This window comes from Mauremys mutica, chromosome 7 (assembly GCF_020497125.1).
Source record: "Mauremys mutica isolate MM-2020 ecotype Southern chromosome 7, ASM2049712v1, whole genome shotgun sequence".
Lineage (NCBI taxonomy): Eukaryota > Metazoa > Chordata > Testudines > Geoemydidae > Mauremys > Mauremys mutica.
This window is the reverse complement of record NC_059078.1, coordinates 47,996,802-48,014,898: the sequence shown is the minus strand read 5'-3', so window position 1 is coordinate 48,014,898 and position 18,097 is coordinate 47,996,802. Positions and strand designations below refer to the sequence as shown.

At 56.1% G+C, this 18,097-nt stretch overlaps 1 protein-coding gene across 5 annotated transcripts in view; it reads right to left on the bottom strand.

The window, feature by feature from the left end:
* Positions 1-1,966: 1,966 nt before the first annotated feature.
* ACY1 (aminoacylase 1) overlaps positions 1,967-18,097 on the bottom strand; it is a 29,535-nt gene continuing 13,404 nt past the window's right edge. For all 5 annotated transcript variants that reach the window (XM_045022924.1, XM_045022925.1, XM_045022928.1 and 2 more), the window contains 13 exons: positions 15,932-15,996; positions 12,105-12,209; positions 10,715-10,809; positions 9,922-9,998; positions 8,720-8,809; positions 8,209-8,265; positions 7,974-8,047; positions 7,467-7,516; positions 6,752-6,896; positions 6,405-6,473; positions 6,072-6,151; positions 4,763-4,823; positions 1,967-3,810 (listed from right to left, as the gene is read on the bottom strand). In XM_045022924.1, the coding sequence (XP_044878859.1) occupies positions 3,646-3,810; positions 4,763-4,823; positions 6,072-6,151; positions 6,405-6,473; positions 6,752-6,896; positions 7,467-7,516; positions 7,974-8,047; positions 8,209-8,265; positions 8,720-8,809; positions 9,922-9,998; positions 10,715-10,809; positions 12,105-12,209; positions 15,932-15,996 (1,133 nt within the window). In that variant the 3' untranslated portion in view covers positions 1,967-3,645. The remainder of the gene's footprint in view (positions 3,811-4,762; positions 4,824-6,071; positions 6,152-6,404; positions 6,474-6,751; positions 6,897-7,466; positions 7,517-7,973; positions 8,048-8,208; positions 8,266-8,719; positions 8,810-9,921; positions 9,999-10,714; positions 10,810-12,104; positions 12,210-15,931; positions 15,997-18,097) is intronic.

Sequence of the window (18,097 nt, the reverse complement as noted above, 5' to 3'; positions counted from 1 at the left end):
CTAGTGCACCCTTCAGGCCATGGGCTCTGGCTCTGCTGCTCCGAGGCACAGGGTGCAGAGCTGTTAGACACAACAGGGCACTCCACCTGCTCAGAGACTCTCCTGCAGGGAAGGGTCTGGCACTCCATTTCCAATCCCCCCTACGCTGTCCCTATTTCAGGGACTCCACACCCCAGGCCGAAGGGCTGGTGGCTCAGCACCAGCTGGTGGCACAATGCCACCGGCACAGTCAGCCCATGGGCTGAGGTGGCTAATGGGGCCATGTAGGCCAGAGCTCCAGGACCAATAATAAAGCCCCTACATACAGAGATATAGGAGACGTAGCATTCTGCGAACGGTTGCTCTTGCAGGACCCATTCCAGAGCTTTAGTCCAGGGGGAGCCTGCCAAGTTCGGGGGTTGTCAGCCTGAAATACAGACTGATCCAGCAGCTTGGGGCTAGTGCTGTGTTAGTGCCCTGGGCTGCACTGCTGCCCTCTACAGGACACAGACACCCAGGCAAGGTTTAGACGCTTTGTATGACAAGTGTAAAAGCTCTGGAGCTGGTAATGCCACATCATTTCTCCTCTAGCTCAGGCTGGGCTTGGGGGTCCAAAGCTGAGAGGTCTAGTCTTGCTGCCCACAGGCTGCTTAGCTAATGACTTGGTGTGCTCAGGCCCCCCTTTCCACCTAGCCAAATCCCCAAATTTGGGTGTCTCACATTCTCTCCCTCCAGCTGCATTTAGGCACCTAAATAACCTGCTTGCTGCACTGCCCAGGGATTTAGGTGCCTAACTTGAGGCTCATGCATCTGAGGAAGTGTCAGCGAAGGGTCTGGTACTTGTCAGAATGGCACATCCAGTTACACTGAGAGCATTTCATGCTGAAGCTTCAGGACACAAAGCGGTCAGGAAGAAACCCTTAGCCTTGAGTAGAGCACTGAAGAGCTGGAGCCTCCAAAGCACCCAGCACGGAGCAGTGGAAAAGACATGATCTCAGGACGGGACAGTTAAGGGCAGTGGGGGAAGACACTGACCCAATGACGTCCCCGGTTGTAGCAATTCTTATGGTGCAACAAGGCATGAAGTTGACCCCAGAGCAGCCATTTGGGAGGCTGATGTAATGGGGAGAGAACACATTGGGGGTGGATTTCAAGATCAGACAGACAGAGACGGGGAGAGGCCAGCGCAGGAGTTACCACACCCTTGGCTGTTCTTTCCAATCAAATGGCTTTAATTAGTAAAATCACAAGCACCTGGAGACACACACCGACAGCTGGCAGCTTTGGCACAAGGTCAGCAAAGAACTGGACCTGATCCCGCAGCCCAAAAAACTGGAGTTAACGCTGGGGTGGGGGAGCTCAGGTGGGCAGACCCCCCATACACACAGATGAGGAAAAACCTCTGCAGGCCCACCACTTTCCCCAGACCCTGCAAAGGAGCTGCTCAGCATCAGCCCACCATAACCACTGGGCAGTCGGCTGGAAGCCTGCCCCTTGGAATCTGTCCCATCCCCCAACAGGATGTCAACCTCCCTATGCCCAGTCATCCACCAGGCAGAAGCCTGGCCTGGTGCATCAGGATTTCTCTCGCTCTATGACTGGCTCACAGAAGGGCAACAGGGTGCTGCAGGTAGCCGGGCGAGGCACATTGTCCCTGAGCATCAACCCCCTGCTGGTAGCCACCAGCCCCCGACCGCAGCAAGCTCCCGCCTGGGTGATGGGGCCAGGGCTGCCCGGGGGCGGGGGGGTGGGGGGGGCATGTGGGACAATTTGCCCCAGGCCCCGGGCCCCGCAGCGGCCCTGTGAGCCCTGGCCCAGCGGCGTTCTGGGTCTTTGGCGGCATTTCGGTGGCAGGGAGCCCTTCAGTGCTACCAAAGACATGGAGCAACTGAAGGGCCCCCCACTGCCGAAATGCCCCACAAGCCCTGGCCTGGCAGCGGTCCAGGTCTTTGGCGGCAGGGGGCCCTTCAGTGCTGCCGAAGACGCAGAGCGACTGAAGGGCCCCCCCGCCGCCAAAATGCCGCTGAAGACCCGGACCGCCACCGGGTGAGTACAAGCGCCGCAGCTCCCCGGCTTTGCCCCAGGCCCCCTGAATCCTCTGGGCGGCCCTGAATAGGGCCGCAGCCAGAAAGCTGGAGCTGGGGAATGGGGATCTGGAACGTGAGTCCCCACTGAGGCTTTCTGATGTGCTAGAAGACACTTCTCCACCCCCTGAGATGAGGCCAGTCCTCCGGCTTGGGACTCCAGGGTGCCACGCACAGGTGCCCAGCCAGGCACTGTGCTCTGATTTGCATTCACCAATGCAGTGATTCATTAAGACAGCAATTAAACCCTCCTTGCTGGGCAGTGACAGTCTGGGGCACTCGGGAGGAAGTGCCATCCCAGCTGCTTTCCTGCCCCAGGGAATGAAAATTCATAGCATGGTCACACAGACAGGGGACTTGGGCATCCCCTCCCGCCATGGCCCTGCTGCTAGCCCCGGTATGGCTGGGAAACACCGCCCCCCTGCTGAGACAGACCTGCCACTGCCAGCTCAGAGCTGATTCCTGCCTGGAGCTTTCGCAGCAATTGACTTTAGCCCCAACCCCTCTTTGCTGGGCAGTGACAGCCTGGGGCACTCGGGAGGAGGTGCTATCCCAGCTGCTTTCCTGCCACCCCCCCCGCACCCAGTGGTTTAATGAGAGTAGGCAGCAGGTACAAAGCATCGCCCAGTCAAGGCTCTGAGAGCAGCGCACCAGGAGCTCGGGGGGTATGATCACCCGGGGAATGGAGGCACACAGAGTTCAGCTGACTCACCCAAGGTCACACAGAGAGTCTGGGCTAGAGCCAGAAGTGGAACCCAGGTCTCCTGAGCCCCAGTCCAGTGCCTTATCCACTAGGCCACCCTGCTTTCAATGCCTGCACCCACCCACAGCTACATCTGCTTCCAGATCCCCGCCCTGCCTGGGGCAAGTGGTGATGCTTAGCCCCAGGAGCAGGGAGAGCCACTAGGCAGCCAGGGAGAGCCAAGGGTGCCCAAGGGAGAGGCAGGCTGCCCAAGGGGTGCCCCATGGCCCTGGCCCATACCTGGAGGCGGCTCTGCAGAGATCTGGGGCTGGAAGCAGCAGTGAGAGGGGCTCTGGGGCCTTGGAGGGGTTGGGATGGACAGAGCAACCCTCCCCTCAACCCGCATAGACCCCAGGACCCAGGCCTAGCCCTGTTGGGAAGGGAGGGCTTGCATTACTGCTGCAATGTGGTGAGGGGGTAAATGCCTGGAGGGGGCATGGGGCACTCGAGATGTATTTCCCACCCCCAGTGCAAGCAATGGGAGAAAGCCCGGCATGTCTTGCCCCCAGGTGCAGCCTCCCCCTTAGCTTGCAGAGCCATGGGCTGGAAGCTGGACACCGGGTGTAATTCCATAGGGCCCCATGGATGGGCTCAGGGGACCTGGAGCACAGGCAGGGACACAAGCTGCCTCTTCCCCCGAACACAACAGGTGCCTGCCCCTCTAGGCTGGCACAGCTGGGTGGTTCTGCACATGGCGCTGTCACCAAGGAACCCTGGAGTCCTGCCCACCCCCAAGCAGCTGCTTCTTACCCCAGCCCCTGTATGTCCATTGCCCCCTGCCCCCATGAATTTTCACTCCCCGTCTCTCGCACTGGTATCCCCCACCCCCCGCTGTGCCCCTCAGCCCTCTGCTGGCAGAGGGGGGACGCTGGCCAAGGAGGTGAGGAGGCAGGCGTAGATCTCGATGCCCCGCAGGAAAACCCGCTCGTTGAGGTACTCGTTGTGGTCGTGCAGCAGTACCGGGGTGTGGTTCATGGGGGAGAAGCCGAGAGCCGGGTGACCAGCCTGCAAAGCAGTGAAAGGGGAAGTCACTGCCACCACACAGAGCCTAGTGGCCGTATCAAACTACATGGGGTCCAAGAAGGGGGGAACCAGTGGGGGGGGGAGGGGGCTGGATTGAGCCACCTGCAAACAGGAGATCGCACTGTGTTTTCCCCGCCCCCCACTGACATTCAACCCTGTGTGGTGCCCCCTCCTGGCCAGCCCCGGCATTACTGCATTCCCACCCTTCAACATCCCTGGCCCTTGTCTCATGCAGGCCTGAACTGCCGGGGACCGTGCCAGAGTCTGCAGTGGGAGGTCTGGCTCATTCCAGCAGGGGGGCTCCCATGCAGCAGGGCAGAGGTGGGCAGCAATCTTCTCTTTTACCAGGTTGGCACCACCCAGACCCCACATTCTCACCACTGGGAAAGCAGCTTCCCCTCAACCATCTCTGGGCTCCTTCCCGGCCCCACTGCCTCAATACCTCCACCCCCATATATCTGAGACCGTCCTAGCTGAAGCCCCCAAAGATGCTGTTTCCTTAAGAAGAAACAATGTTTGTAGTGGGCCAGGCACAAGGCACTACTGTAATACGGTTAACTAATGGGAAGGATAATAATACAGCACATTTACAGAGCAGCACTAACCAGAGACTCTCAAAGCATTTCCTGACAGCAGGTCAGTCCCATTTTACAGGTGGGAAAACTGAGCACTGGGGCGTAACCTGCTCTAGGAATCGGTGGCAGGGGCAGGAATAGAACCCAGAAGTCCTGACTGTCAGGCCAAGGCCATCCCCACTAGACAACAGAGCAGAGTCAGAGACCAATTAAATTAAGACAGAGAGCAAGAGCAAGAAAAAGGGGGTGGGGAAGAGGCCGAAGGAGGGGATGGGAGAACCAGGGAGACCCAGCCAGAATCTGCAGGACGGGCAGTGGGCAGGGAAGGAGGCAGACCAGGGGGAGGCGCCAGCACTCACTGCTCGGATAAAGCGGCTGTCCGTGGCGGCTGGGAAGATCTCACGCTTCAACGTCATGTGCCTGCCAACAGAGACAGAGCCTGGGTGAGCCATGCCCCCAGTGCGGCTATTCTCTCCCCCGCCACAGGGAGCCAGGGCCTGGTGGGGAGGCAGGGACGGAGGGCACCCCCATGCAGCAGAGCTGGGGAGGGCAATGTTTAGCTTGCCCCTGCACCCCAGGCCTGGCTGAGAGGCACCTGCTTTTGCAGAGCTTCCAAGCCCCTAGGTGAGCCCAGCCTGCCGGCACTGTGCCAGCAGCGTGGCTGGGGGGATAGCCATTTGTCACAGAACCATAGAATCTCAGGGTTGGAAGGGACCTCAGGAGGTCATCTAGTCCAACCCCCTGCTCAAAGCAGGACCAATCCCAACTAAATCATCCCAGCCAGGGCTTTGTCAAGCCGGGCCTTAAAAACCTCTAAGGAAGGAGATTCCATCACCTCCCTTGGTAACCCATTCCAGTGCTTCACCACCCTCCTAGTGAAATAATATTTCCTAATATCCAACCTAGACCTCCCCAACTGCAGCTTGAGACCATTGCTGCTGCTTCTGTCATCTGCCACCACTGAGAACAGCTGAGCTCCATTCTCTTTGGAACCCCACGTCAGGTAGTTGAAGGTTGCTATCAAATCCCCCCTCACTCTTCTCTTCTGCAGAGTAAATAACTCCAGTGTTGAGAATATTTTGCTAGCTTGGCAGTTGGTAGTGTGGGAAGCTAAGATGTTTAGGTTTTTAGGATGGGTTAATTAGGCTTTGAGCTTTGTTTTGAGAAGTTGGCCTTGGCTAGTTCTATAAAGTTACAGCTGCGGGTGTGTTAAATTTGTTAACCAATTAGCAACTGCTTGCTTGCCTGCTTTAAGAGTATAAAGAGCATGCTGGAAATGAATAAAGTACTCTCTGCTTATAATCACATGGGTTGTCAAACTCTGTCCCTGCTCCTCTGCGATGCAACACTCCAGTTCCCTCAGCCTCTCCTCGTAAGTCATGTGCCCCAGCCCCCTAATGATTTTCGTTGCCCTCCGCTGGACTCTCCAATTTGTCCACATCCCTTCTGTAGTGGGGGGCCCAAAACTGGATGCAATACTCCAGGTGTGGCCTCACCAGTGCCGAATAGAGGGGAATGATCACATCCCTCGATCTGCTGGCAATGCCCCTACTATACAGCCCAATATGCCATTGGCTTTCTTGGCAACAAGGGCACACTGCTGACTCATATCCAGCTTCTCATCCACTGTAATCCCCAGGTCCTTTTCTGCATGAGAGTCGTACTCACATGTCTCTGCAGGCCCCACTGAATGCCTTCCACCATGGGTCGGACTCCTCGGTGCAGGTCATTGTCTGATCCACGTATTTCTACACCAAAGGAAAAAGGGAAGAGGGTTAAATCTTCCTGGGGGGGGTGGAGGGAGGAGGCTGGGGTGGCAGCAGAGCAAGGGGGGTGGGAGGCCGAGAGGCTTGGAGGCAATGTGGGGCAGGAAGGTGGGGGTCCAGCTGGGATGGGCTGCACAGGGAGGGTGAGGGCATGGAGGTGCCCAGCCAAGTTACACACACCCAAGTAGATTTCAAGGGGAGGCTCCGAGCCCAGTTCTTCAGTTCCCTGCCATACCTGGTAGAACTTGTAGGTGACACCCTCTCCAGCTGCCCGGCACCAGACTGTGAGCTGCTCCTCAAATGCCTGCAGGAGAGGAGGCAAACCAACGGGGCGTGAGCAAGAGGGGGCGGGTCCTCTCTCAAGTCCATGCCATCAGCCCTTGTTCTGCCTCTCTGATGCCTCCCAGAATTCTTTGTGCCACTGGGACATTATGTTAGCAGCAAGTCAGCATCAGCTCTACACTTCTGGCGGACACTGCTGGGGCGATGGCTGGCAGATCAAGATCTCCCCCAAACCTGGGGGAATGTGCACCCCACTGCCTCCCTGGGGGAACGGGACCCCTGCCAGAGTGGGCACCATACCTGCAAGTTGACAGTGGGCGGGATGCGGATGTCGAAGGCGGCAGACAGCTCCGAGGGTACCACATTGAAGGAGACGCCCCCGCTCAGCATGGTCATGTTGAGGGAGGTGACGTCGCCCAGGGTGAGGTGCTCGTCACACTTCAATCTGCGGGGGGGGGGGGGGGGGTTCACACCCAGCGTCTGTGATCTGTGTCTGTTGGAGCCTTTCACCCCCAACCACTCCCCTGGGAAAGGACTCTGCACCCTGACCAAGGGGAGGGCAGAGCTAGGTCCAGAGATTTGCCTCGCCTGGGCTGGGGCCATCAACGTGACATCCACGTGCACTGATACACGGTGCCAGGACACACATGGGTCGCTGAGACAGCCACGCTCTCTGCCACGTGGAGCCAGGCCCTGGATCCTGCCCTCAAAACAACGCTCCCTGTGTCCTCTGCCCGGATCTCAAAGCGCCCTATTGAGATCACGCCCCGCCCACGCTAGGAGGCAAGTCAGGATAATCACAACCATTTCCCAGATGGGAAAACTGAGGCACAGAGCAGCGATATGACTCGCCCCAGGACAGAGAGAGAGTCTGTGGCAGAGCTGAGGACAGAACCCAGGAGTCCTGAGTCCCAGGCCCGTTTGTGCATCCCTAACCCATCCTCTGGAGCTAGGATGTCCACCTTCTCCCTGGGGACCAAACGAGCCACAGGTTTCATGCAGCACTGCCTCTTACCTCTGCTTCTCACTCTCTCTGAACTGCAGGAGGGAGGTGATCACTCTGTTCTGTGGTGGGAACAGGGGGTGTCAGTGTCCTGACCAGCATATTATAGCTACATCTCGGCTCCCCCAGATGCCTGCACCCTCAGGGCAAGCAGCTCTGCCCTTCACCCAGGGCTTCCCAGAAACAAACCAACCAGCTCCCACACAGGAGCCACAAGGGGCGCTCTGACTGGGAGAGGCTGGGGCTGACGTAGCCAGGAGCTCCCCCACACAGCCAGGGCTCCTGCCCCACTCCCCATAGCGCCCCCTGCTGGCAGAGGCTGGGGTTGGAATGGCAGGGATCTCCTCTGCACTGTTCCTTGCTGGAGAGAAGCTGATGGTCTCTCCCTTGGTGCAAGAGGACTGCAATTCACTCTCTGTCACACTCACTTGCCCTTCCTGCCGAGAGGGCAGGTGGGTGAAGCCAGGGTGGGTGACACTGCAAGCCCCTCACCCCCCAGAAGAGGGCGCTCTCTCTTACCAACTTCTCAGCAGCCGTGTTCTCAATGAACTGGGATCCATGGCCTGGGTTTCCCTCGCATTTGACTTTAATCCCTGCAAGTGCCGATGAGAGGGGGAGATGTGTTAAGAGAGAGGGGGGAAGGAGAGAGAGAGAGTGGGTGAGCCTGGCACCCAGACACCACAATGATGGGTATGTTAGAAACACACAGATAGACAGACGTAAAACGAGGGGACATGTCCTGGACCCTACTCACACCAGACGCACTTCTCGCCGTAGAACACAGTGAAGGCGTCCGTCGGGTTGGCCAGGCCTGGGGGAGGGACAGAGAAGACAGGTCGCTGTGGTGGAGTGGGAGCCAAGCAGCCACTGCCAGCTGCTGCAGTGGCAATGCAACAGGGGAGCCACTGGCTGCCATTTAGGGACTGGGGAGAATCTCCAAATCCCCAGCCCTGCCCCAATCAGGCGCCAGGAGTGCAGATGGCCCAGCCACTCAACGTCCCTCACCCATGAGACAAGGTACCTGCCAAGACAGGGTGCGAGGCTGGTCCCTGGGCTGAGGGAATGTGCCTACAAAAGACCCTCCTTTATCCCCACCACCAACCCTTCATGCATCTCAGCCCATTTACCGCCTAATGGCCAGGGGGCCAAGCTCATCTCTGCAGAGGGGCCAGCAGCCAGGGCACAGCTCAGTCCCTCCCTGCCTGCCCCCCCTCGCACAGAGCACTCCCACTGGCTCCTCCGCCATCACACCCGGGGAGCCGCACCTTCATCCAGGGTGAAGCCAACGTTGAGAGCCTGGAACTCGGGGCGCTTCACAAACAGCTCCATGCCCTTGCAGCCCCCGATCTCTTCGTCTGCGCTCAGGGGAAGGACACAGAGTTAGTGGCCGTCAAGCTCTGCTGGGCACCACGGCTGAGCCCAGCCCTCCCTTTCACCCCAGCTGGTGGCACAGCCAGAGCACCCCATGGCAGACTGGGACCCGCGGCAGCTTCTGGCCAGTCCAACTCCCACAGTAGTCAGCTTGCGACCGATGCGAGGCGGGGGAAAGCAGCTGTTTTCCCCAGTGCTGGCATTTCCAGGCCCCAGCTGTCTGCCAGCTCATGGGAACTACTCAGCTCATGGCCAGAGTTTAGAAAGCGGGGGTGGGGGTAATGCTGAAGCAGTGGGAGGAAGGGCCACCATCAGTGCTTTGACCAAATGCAGCAGGCATTGGTGGGACTGAACTGGGGTCTGCAATCTCTCCAACCTACCCCATGTAACAGCTCCCTGCTCTTCTCCACTTCCTTCCCCAGAGTTCTCACGCTGCCTTGCCAGAGCTCCCCATGACAGCCTAGAGACTGGCACAGAGTCACCCACTCCAGCCTGCCTTAAATGCAAGAAAGTTTGCGGAGCAGGGCTGAACAGAGAGTGAGGAGGACACGTCAGGGCCTGGATCTGGCCAGTGCTTTCCAGACCAGGAGCTCAACGTGCTTTACTCCCACCCATGAACATGCTCAAGGCTTGATGCGCTTGGTTTCTCCACGTGTTTCACTCCCAAGAACGCGCTGGTCAGGGGAGTCCCAAAGCTAAGGGCTGGTCCACACTAAGAAGCGGGGTCGAACTAGGGTACGCAAATTCAGCTACGTGAATAGCGTAGCTGAATTAGAAGTACCCTAGTTCCAACTACTCACCCGTCCAGACGCCACGGAATCGAAGTCCGCGGCTCCAAGGTCGACTCCGCCACCGCCTTTTGCAGTGGTGGAGTACCGGAGTTCGAACTATCGCTTCCGGAGTTCGAACTATCGCGTCCAGATTAGACGCGATAGTTCGAACTCCGAGAAGTCGAACTCACCGCGTCGACCCGGCTCGTAAGTGTAGACTAGCCCTAAGGAAAAAGCAGGGCAGCTCCATCTCTAGCCCCACCTTCTCACCCCTTACAGCCAAATTCTAGCAACCAGCTGGCCACGAAGAGCAGCCAGTCACTTACCGGGCACAAATGTCATGTGAACCGTTCGGGGGAAGCGCTTCCCCTCGGCCTTCAGCCTCCGGATGGCCTCGATGTACCTGAACAGGGAGAGACTGGTCAGGAAGCTGGTACCTGTGAGAAGCTTGAGCTCCGGCAGTGCTCCAGGCCAGGCGTAAGATGCATGGAGGGAACTGTACCCCTAGATTGCAGCCGGCACCAGCACCCCTTGGTTTTCCCACACCCTGATCTCAGCCAAAGATTAAGGGGCCTAGTATGGAGCAGGCAACATATTGGGTGTCCAGGAATGGGGGGCAGGTGTCACAGGGCTTTGGCCACCCCAGCCAGCCAATGCAGGGAGCAGAGTGCCCCAGCCCTGTGCTAGTTATATGTCCAGGCAGATACAAGCTGGGACAATATATAAATAACTAGACCTCGATGGTAAGAGTCATCTGCTGAGCTTTCAGGATCTCCAATGTCTACTGCATCACACAGCTATTGGCAGGGATTCCCATACCGGCCCAGCCTACCTAGCCCAGTCACCCGTTTCCAGCTGTGTCCAGCGGCTGCACAGCCAGGGGCAAGGCGCCCGGCATGGGACAATTCCAAAACACCTGCCCACTGAGCTCAGGGGAGTTCCTCCAGATTTATGCCAGTGTAATCAAGATCAGGATCTGGCCCAAGGGTTCATAGCGAGCATGAGTCAAGAGGGATGGAGCTGTGTGCAGAAGGGGACGTTCAGCTCAGTATGATTGCCCCAGAGAGGCAATGGTGAACTAAGACAAGACAGAGAATGGAGGAGGCCAGCTGCACTCACTGGATGGAGACACACTTCATATCCTGGGCCCCGCGGGCGTAGATGTTACCCTGAGAATCCTTAAAGGCTTCAAAAGGGTCGTGGGTCCAGTGCTCCTGCAGGGAAGAAACCAGCACTGAGTGTCATAGCAGGATTCCCCATGGGGAGCGGGCGCTGCCGGAGGGCATGAGCACAGTCCGGCTGGCTCGCAGCATGGTGCCCTGACTTTTCCATGGAGGAGAGGGGCAGGACAGGAAGCTGATCTCCCCGCACCTGATCCCCATTCCCATAAAAGAAAGGGGCAGCACCCTGTTTGGGAGATGGACAGAGGCCTGGTTTGGAGGGTGAAGCAGCACACAGGGCTGATGTGGTAGGTGGCACCTCAGCCACTAGGAGGTAGATGGTGTGCGAGGGGGCAAAAGGGATGGGAGTGTGATTTAATGCCAGCCTGACAGTGCTGGAGACTGAAGGGCAAGACAGGCACAGTATGGAGAAGCCTGCCCTGCAGCTGCCCAATGCACTGCTGCCAACACGCCTCTGTCCAGATCTGAAGGGACAGGAAAGCAATAATGGACAAGACCAACCCCCACACATGCAACCATGTTAACAGGAAACGCCCGGGCAATTTCAACAAAAAAGCGGGGCCTCCTGCAGTGGGGCTTCTCAGGGAAAATTGGACTCCAACACACCCATTACAAAGAGCAGGTGCACGTCTAATCGAGTACACTGAGAGCCTAATGCAGCCCATAGGAAAACAGGATTTCATAGTAAGTAACCCCCAAAATAACAAAAGGTAGCAACTGAAGTTTGTGGTGGTGGATGGTGAGCGCCAGAGACCCCTCCTGGAGAATACAGCCAGACAAGCCAGGGCCTGCATCAGAACTTTATAGCCACAGTGCAAGAAGCAAACGAGGGAGTCCCGTGCACAATGGAGATAATTTTAAAAGAAAAGGTGACAGGCTCTGAAAGCAGCACTATCCCAGTGGGTGTCTTTTTCCATCGCAGCAGAGAGGCCAAGGGCTAAATGGGGCCTTGGATCAAACCAGCCTCAGCTTGAAAATTAGCACACGGCGGGGGTGAGGGAAGGGGCAGCCCCAAATGGAAGCGGAAGGCGTTTTCCCTGGGAAGACCCCACCGCCTGCAAGAGCAATCCTGACAAAGGCTCGCAGTTCCCCACATTCTACTGTAGGTGGCGCTGTGTTTGAATTAACAAAGGGTGCAGATGGCATTGACGGTGGCAGGTCCTCGGCAGAGATGGCCCAGGTTTCCCTCCAGCCCAGCAGTGGCCCTGGGCACCCTCCTGAGCTGCTGAGAAACACTTCCACTTCCCCTCTGGGCAAATAACTGCTCCTGCCCACCCAGGGGCAGCAGCCAAATCCCAGCTGTGAGCCCTCCCCGCACAACCTCTCACCTCAAACACCGGCACGACATCCGTGTGCGAGTTCAGCACGATGGAGCGGAGCTGCGGGTCTGTGCCCTGCCAGGTGATGATGGTGACAACCCGGCCCGGGAACACCTGCGAAGCAAAAAGGAGTCTGTTACAGCGGAAGGGCATGCTCCACCCTGCTGTGGGTCGGGGAAGCTGGGCAGACAGAAGGAGCTGACGGAGCAGCCCCTGGGTGGGGAGGATGAGGAGGGGCAGCGGGGTTCGCACAAAACACATTGTTGCAAAGGGAGGGGTTGTTTCACCTGGGAGGGAGCAGATTTCAAAGGACCAGAGATTCCTCTCCCTTCTAGGAGGGGAGGAAGGAGGGTCTCACAGACAGGGCACTGGACTGGGAACCAGGAGACCTGGGCTCAATTCCCAGCTCTGCCACAGACTCCCTGAGCAACCTTGGTCAAGTCACTGCATCTCCCCAGTGCCTCAGCTCCCCATCTGATTACAACTCCCTGCCTCAGAGGGGTGCTGCGAGGAATAAATCCATTGGTAACTGCAAGGCACTCGACAGAGATGGGGCCCTCCGAGCAACTGGATTGAGAGATCACAGGCAGAACGCAACCTCCTCCCATAAGGACGCCTCAACTACGGAGGGCTCCCAAGCCATATCCAAATGGTGCAGCTGGGAGCTTGAAGACCTGGAAGGGGATTTTGAGAACAGAGGGGAGTCACTCGATTAATGGCTGATAAACAGGCACCCAATCAAAAGGAAACACTTCTTCCCACAGGACAGGGTCAGTGTGTGGGACTCATAGCTGTGGAGGTCAGGGAGGCAAACCCTCACCCTGAGCAAGGATGCCAAAAGCTGCAGATAAGCTGAACCCCAAAAGGGTGATCCAAAAGCAAGAGCTCCTGGGTTCTCGGTCCACTAGGAACTGCACCAAGACCCCCCATTTCATTTCACTGAAGAGTCACCAGACAGCAACACCCTGGACGGCTGTGCCTGGAATGAGAAGCGCTAGAGAAGGGCAGTGTGTTACCACAGGAGCTGGTGAATGAGCAGGGAACACTCCGTACCCCCGGAACCATCCAATCCCCCAAGCAAGGAACCTTTAACACTGATCTTCCCCACCCCAAGGGCCACCCCAGAGGACACTAGACACAACTGATGAGGGTTACAGAATCTCAGTAAAAAAATCCAACAGCAAATGCCAGTGGCAGGAGGCCTTGAAAGAATATGGGCTCAGCAATCACTAAAACTATTGAAATCCAGGCACGCTCTGCATCTCCCAATGACTCAGGAGATCTAGCCAACACGCACACAACTGAGATCCTGTCTTCAGGGAATTTCCCCACATTTTTCCTAACCCAAGTTTCTGCCAGTTGGGATTCATGAGTCCACGTCGCAGGGAAAGTCGTGTCACCCCAAGCCTCCTCGGAGGAATGTGACCTTGCTAAGTCCCAGTCTAATTACAGCACATACAGCCGGGATGGATCCACTCAAAAATAGACCGAGAACCTGTAATAGCAGATTAACGGGCTGGCCAAGTCTGCAGGGGATTACCGACCGCACGGGATTTGTACACCAATGGCAAACAACCACTCGTAACATCACATTTCGCAGGGTCTCTCCTGCTATGAATGGGGGGCGGGGGGAAGCAAACAAACAGCACCCTGGCCCGTCCTGGACTCCCAATGCAAGGATCATGAAAAAGGGTCCGAGAAGGTAGCCTTTCCTTGCCCAGAACTCCCCCTAGAGCCAGCTAGAGTGCCATGCATGCCAATGCAGCACAGTGAATCTCTGGAGTAGGGGCCAGAGGGCGTACTGGCGAGAGGACTCACAGGCCTAATTATTAATATTGATACTGTTTTATATCTACACTGGCCAGTGCAGGTTGGGACGAAGCACATGGAGTGCACCACGGAGCAGATAAAGGGCCAACTGCTGGTCTCACCAGTGGAATATGGAGCAACTCCACCATCTCCAGACTTGCACTGGGGTAACTGAGGTCAGACTCTGCCCCGGTGTATCCAGGACGGACCTATGCTTCGCTCTACCCAACAAGGCTGAGGTGTAGCTCCTGGTGGTGACCAGTGGCGTAGCCAGGTGGAGGGAACAGGGGGAGCAATAAAAGAAAAGGTGCCACCCGCTGCAGCGCTTTTACTCACCCGCCGGATGCTCCGGGTCTTCGACAGCGGGCCCTTCACTCGCTCCGGGTGTCTTTGGCGGCACTGAAGGTCCTGCCGCTGAAGACCCGGAGCTAGGGAAGGTCCCGCCGCTGAAGTGCTGCTGAAGACCCGGAGCGAGTAAAGGTCCTGCCGCCAAAGACCCGGAGTGCTGCCGGGTATGTAAAATAAAAGTGCCGCAGCAGGTGGCGCCTTTTTTTTTTTTAAATTGCTCCCCCAGATGAGTAAAAAGGCGCCAAGAAATTGACAGCACCACTTGTCTCAGTGGGGGAGCAGCCGCTCCCCCCCCCACTACGGTACTGATGGTGACCCATGTATTCACTCCATGCTGGAGGACACTAATGACCAGGGTGACTCTTCCATGGGTGCAGGTGGGATGGATTCCAGTGTGACATGCTCAGGTCGCTCTATCCGTTTTTACGGGGATTGATTGCTACTGAAAGACCCACATTTGCAGACAGGAGTCCTCTGGTTACCCAAAGAATGAGTCTGGCACAAGCAGTGCAGGCCAGCTCCACGCTGCCGCCAATGGCCTTCAGCCCAGAACTGGAAGGACCGCCAAGGACAAGGGACATCCACCCTGGCAGTGCCCACAGGGGTACCAAGGAGTGCTCATTGCAAGGCTGAATTTGGTGATGAGGACACATCCACTGAGAACTTGGCTGAGACCCACCAATTCTTTTTAGACGGGATCCGCTGAACAATTTACTCAGTCATTCCCTGGTTTGATGGGAGGATCCCAGGCTATAGCACTGTCAGTGTCACCTTAACATTGGAAAGGGGTAAGGTGAGCAACCCAGACCTCTCTGGCAGGAAGACGGCTCCCCAGTGAATGGGAAGCATTACGTTTCTAAGGCATGCAGCAAAAGCAGATACAAAAGCGCTCATTGAGGCAAATGAGCCCAGACACATGGTAAAGGGAGATCAAGGGATGTGATCATCCCCCTCTACTCAGCACTGGTGAGGCCTCATTTGGAGTACTGTGTCCAGTTTTGGGCCCCACACTACAAGAAGGATGTGGATAAATTGGAGAGAGTCCAGCGGAGGGCAACAAAAATGATTAGGGGGCTGGAGCACATGACTTATGAGGAGAGGCTGAGGGAACTGGGATTGTTTAGTCTGCAGAAGAGAAGAATGAGGGGGGATTTGATAGCTGCTTTCAACTACCTGAAAGGGGGTTCCAAAGAGGATGGATCTAGACTGTTCTCAGTGGTAGAAGATGACAGAACAAGGAGTAATGGTCTCAAGTTGCAGAGGGGGAGGTTTAGGTTGGATATTAGGAAAACCTTTTTCACTAGTAGGGTGGTGAAGAACTGGAATGGGTTACCTAGGGAGGTAGTGGAATCTCCTTCCTTAGAGGTTTTTAAGGTCAGGCTTGACAAAGCCCTGGCTGGGATGATTTAGTTGGGTTTGGTCCTGCTTTGAGCAGGGGGTTGGACTAGATGACCTCCTGAGGTCCCTTCCAACCCTGAGATTCTATGATTCTATGATCTCTGAGGCGGGACTTGGTGCGCCACCTGGCGGTGCTGGTGGAGCACCGTGATTGGAGCTGTGCTGTACAGAAGATGTCTAGCAGGGGGCACCCCAGACACCCCCAGTGGTTTCAGGCTTGGACAGATCGGGAATGAATTTCACTGTGGGGGCAGAGGAGTGGGTGGGTTCACTTTTCCTACCTCCACTTTCTGACACCCCAGGCCAAGCTCAGCTGCAATTCGCTCCAGGAACCGCACGGCCACATCTGAGAGAGGGAGAAAGCAGGAAAGTTACAGACATTCAGCTAGAATCCCCTTGCTGTTTCCTTGCACCTGCTGCATCTCTCCCATCCAGGAATCCCCATCCTGCACTAGGAAGGGGCTGTCTCCACACTCTAGCCCCTCCCATCTCATCTCCAGAGGCCCCTTGCCACAAGGGGGAACCCTTTGGAGCAGCAATGCTGCAAGAACATCAGAAGCGCAGACTGCACAAAGGTCATCATGCCCAGGTTCCATCCTGGTGAATAATGTGGCACGCAGTCTATGTGGTCGATAGGCAAGTGCCCAGTCTATACAGCCGAGCACACTACTCCCAGCACAGCGCTGTCAGTAACAGAACACGATTGCAGCACTAAGCCCCAAGAATGGATGTATTAGCAGGCCTACCATCAACAATCTACTCATACTCAGCCTCTGCCACGGCTCAGAGATCTGCCACGTAACATGGCAAGGCTCAGCTTTCTGCTCTGTACACACTCTAGCACAAGTTCCTGATCCCTGGCTGGGGCCTCAGCTGCTGCTGCAGCTGCAGCACAATCATAATCTGCCACTAGGAAAGCAGTTGGGAGGAGGAGTTACAAATAATAGAGCGAAGGCTTTAAAGAGACGTTGAACATAGTTAATAGACTTATCCCCTCAGGTTCTCAGGATTTTGTCAGCCCCTAACCCCTGCCGCTTCTCCCCTTCGCCCCATATGCCCCCTCTGCTCCTTTACCTGACACCACCGGCGCCAATGGGAGTGGTTCTCCCATCAGCAAAGGTAATCCACCTCCCCAGGAGGCGATAGGGAAGCCAACAGAAGTATTCTTCTGTGGACCTAGCACTGTCTACAACGGGGGTTTGGTCGGCTAAACACCACCATTCCGGGGTGTGGATTTTTCACACCCCTGCGTGGCGTAGTTAAGCCGACCTGATTTTCTAGCGCAGGCCAGGCCTGTGTCTTCACTAGACCCTCAGTACAGCAAGGGGAGGGGCTCTCCCATCACTGTAGTTACTCTGCCTCCCTGAGACACGGCAGCTAAGTCAATATCAGAATTCTCCCATCAACCCAGCACTGACTACACTGTGGTTTAGGTTGGCTTTACTGTTGCTCAGGGGTGTGGATTTTTCACACCCATGAGCAACAGAGCTGGGTTGACCCAACTTTTTAGTGTTGACCTGGCCTACGGTTCAGTACCTTTGAGGATCTGGGTCTTAAGTCCTTCTGTCCTTACTCAGGGAAAACGCCCACTGAGTCAATGGGCCTTTTGCATCAGTAATGACTGCAGGATTTGTCCCCTAATTAGGAGCTTGTGTGTGTGTGTGTGTGAGAGGTGTGGGACAGTTAATTACAAGTGAATTGAAAATAGCCAGAAGGAGGCTGATTTGGATTGGTGGAAGGAGCTGCCAGTTTTCTCTTTCCATCCAGTTGTACCAGGATGAGCCTTTTTATGTCCTCTCGGTAAAGAAATTGAATTGCAAACCCTACATCAGCTCCCAGTTTGGCTTTCTGACTAAGAGTGATCCAATAGCCACTGAAGTCAACGGGAGTCTTTCCATCTATTTAAGAACATAAGAACGGCTATACCTGGTCAGACCAAAGGTCCATCTAGCCCAGTATCCTGTCTTCTGACAGTGGTCAGTGCCAGGTGCCCCAGAGGGAATGACCAGAACAGGTAATCATCAAGTGATCCATCCTCTGTCGCCCATTCCCAGCTTCTGGCAGAGGCTCTAGACGCCATCCCTGCCCATCCTGGCTAATAGCCATTGATGGACCTAGCCTCCATGTGAACTTATCTAGTTCTTTTTTGAACCCTGTTATAGTCTTGGCCTTCCCAACATCCTCTGGCAAAGAGTTCCACAGCTTAACTGTGAGTTGTGTGACGAGATACTTCCTTTTGTTTGTTTCAAACCTGCTGCCTCTTAATTTCATTTGTGACCCCTAACTCTTGTGTTATGAGAAGGGGTAAATAATACTTCAATGAACTTTGGATCACACCCTTGGAAGACATCTCCTCTGACACACGCATGCACAATCACACACACACACTCAGTTACTAACTCACAGCCATGTTACATGCTGGTTTAATGAGAACTATATTTCACTCA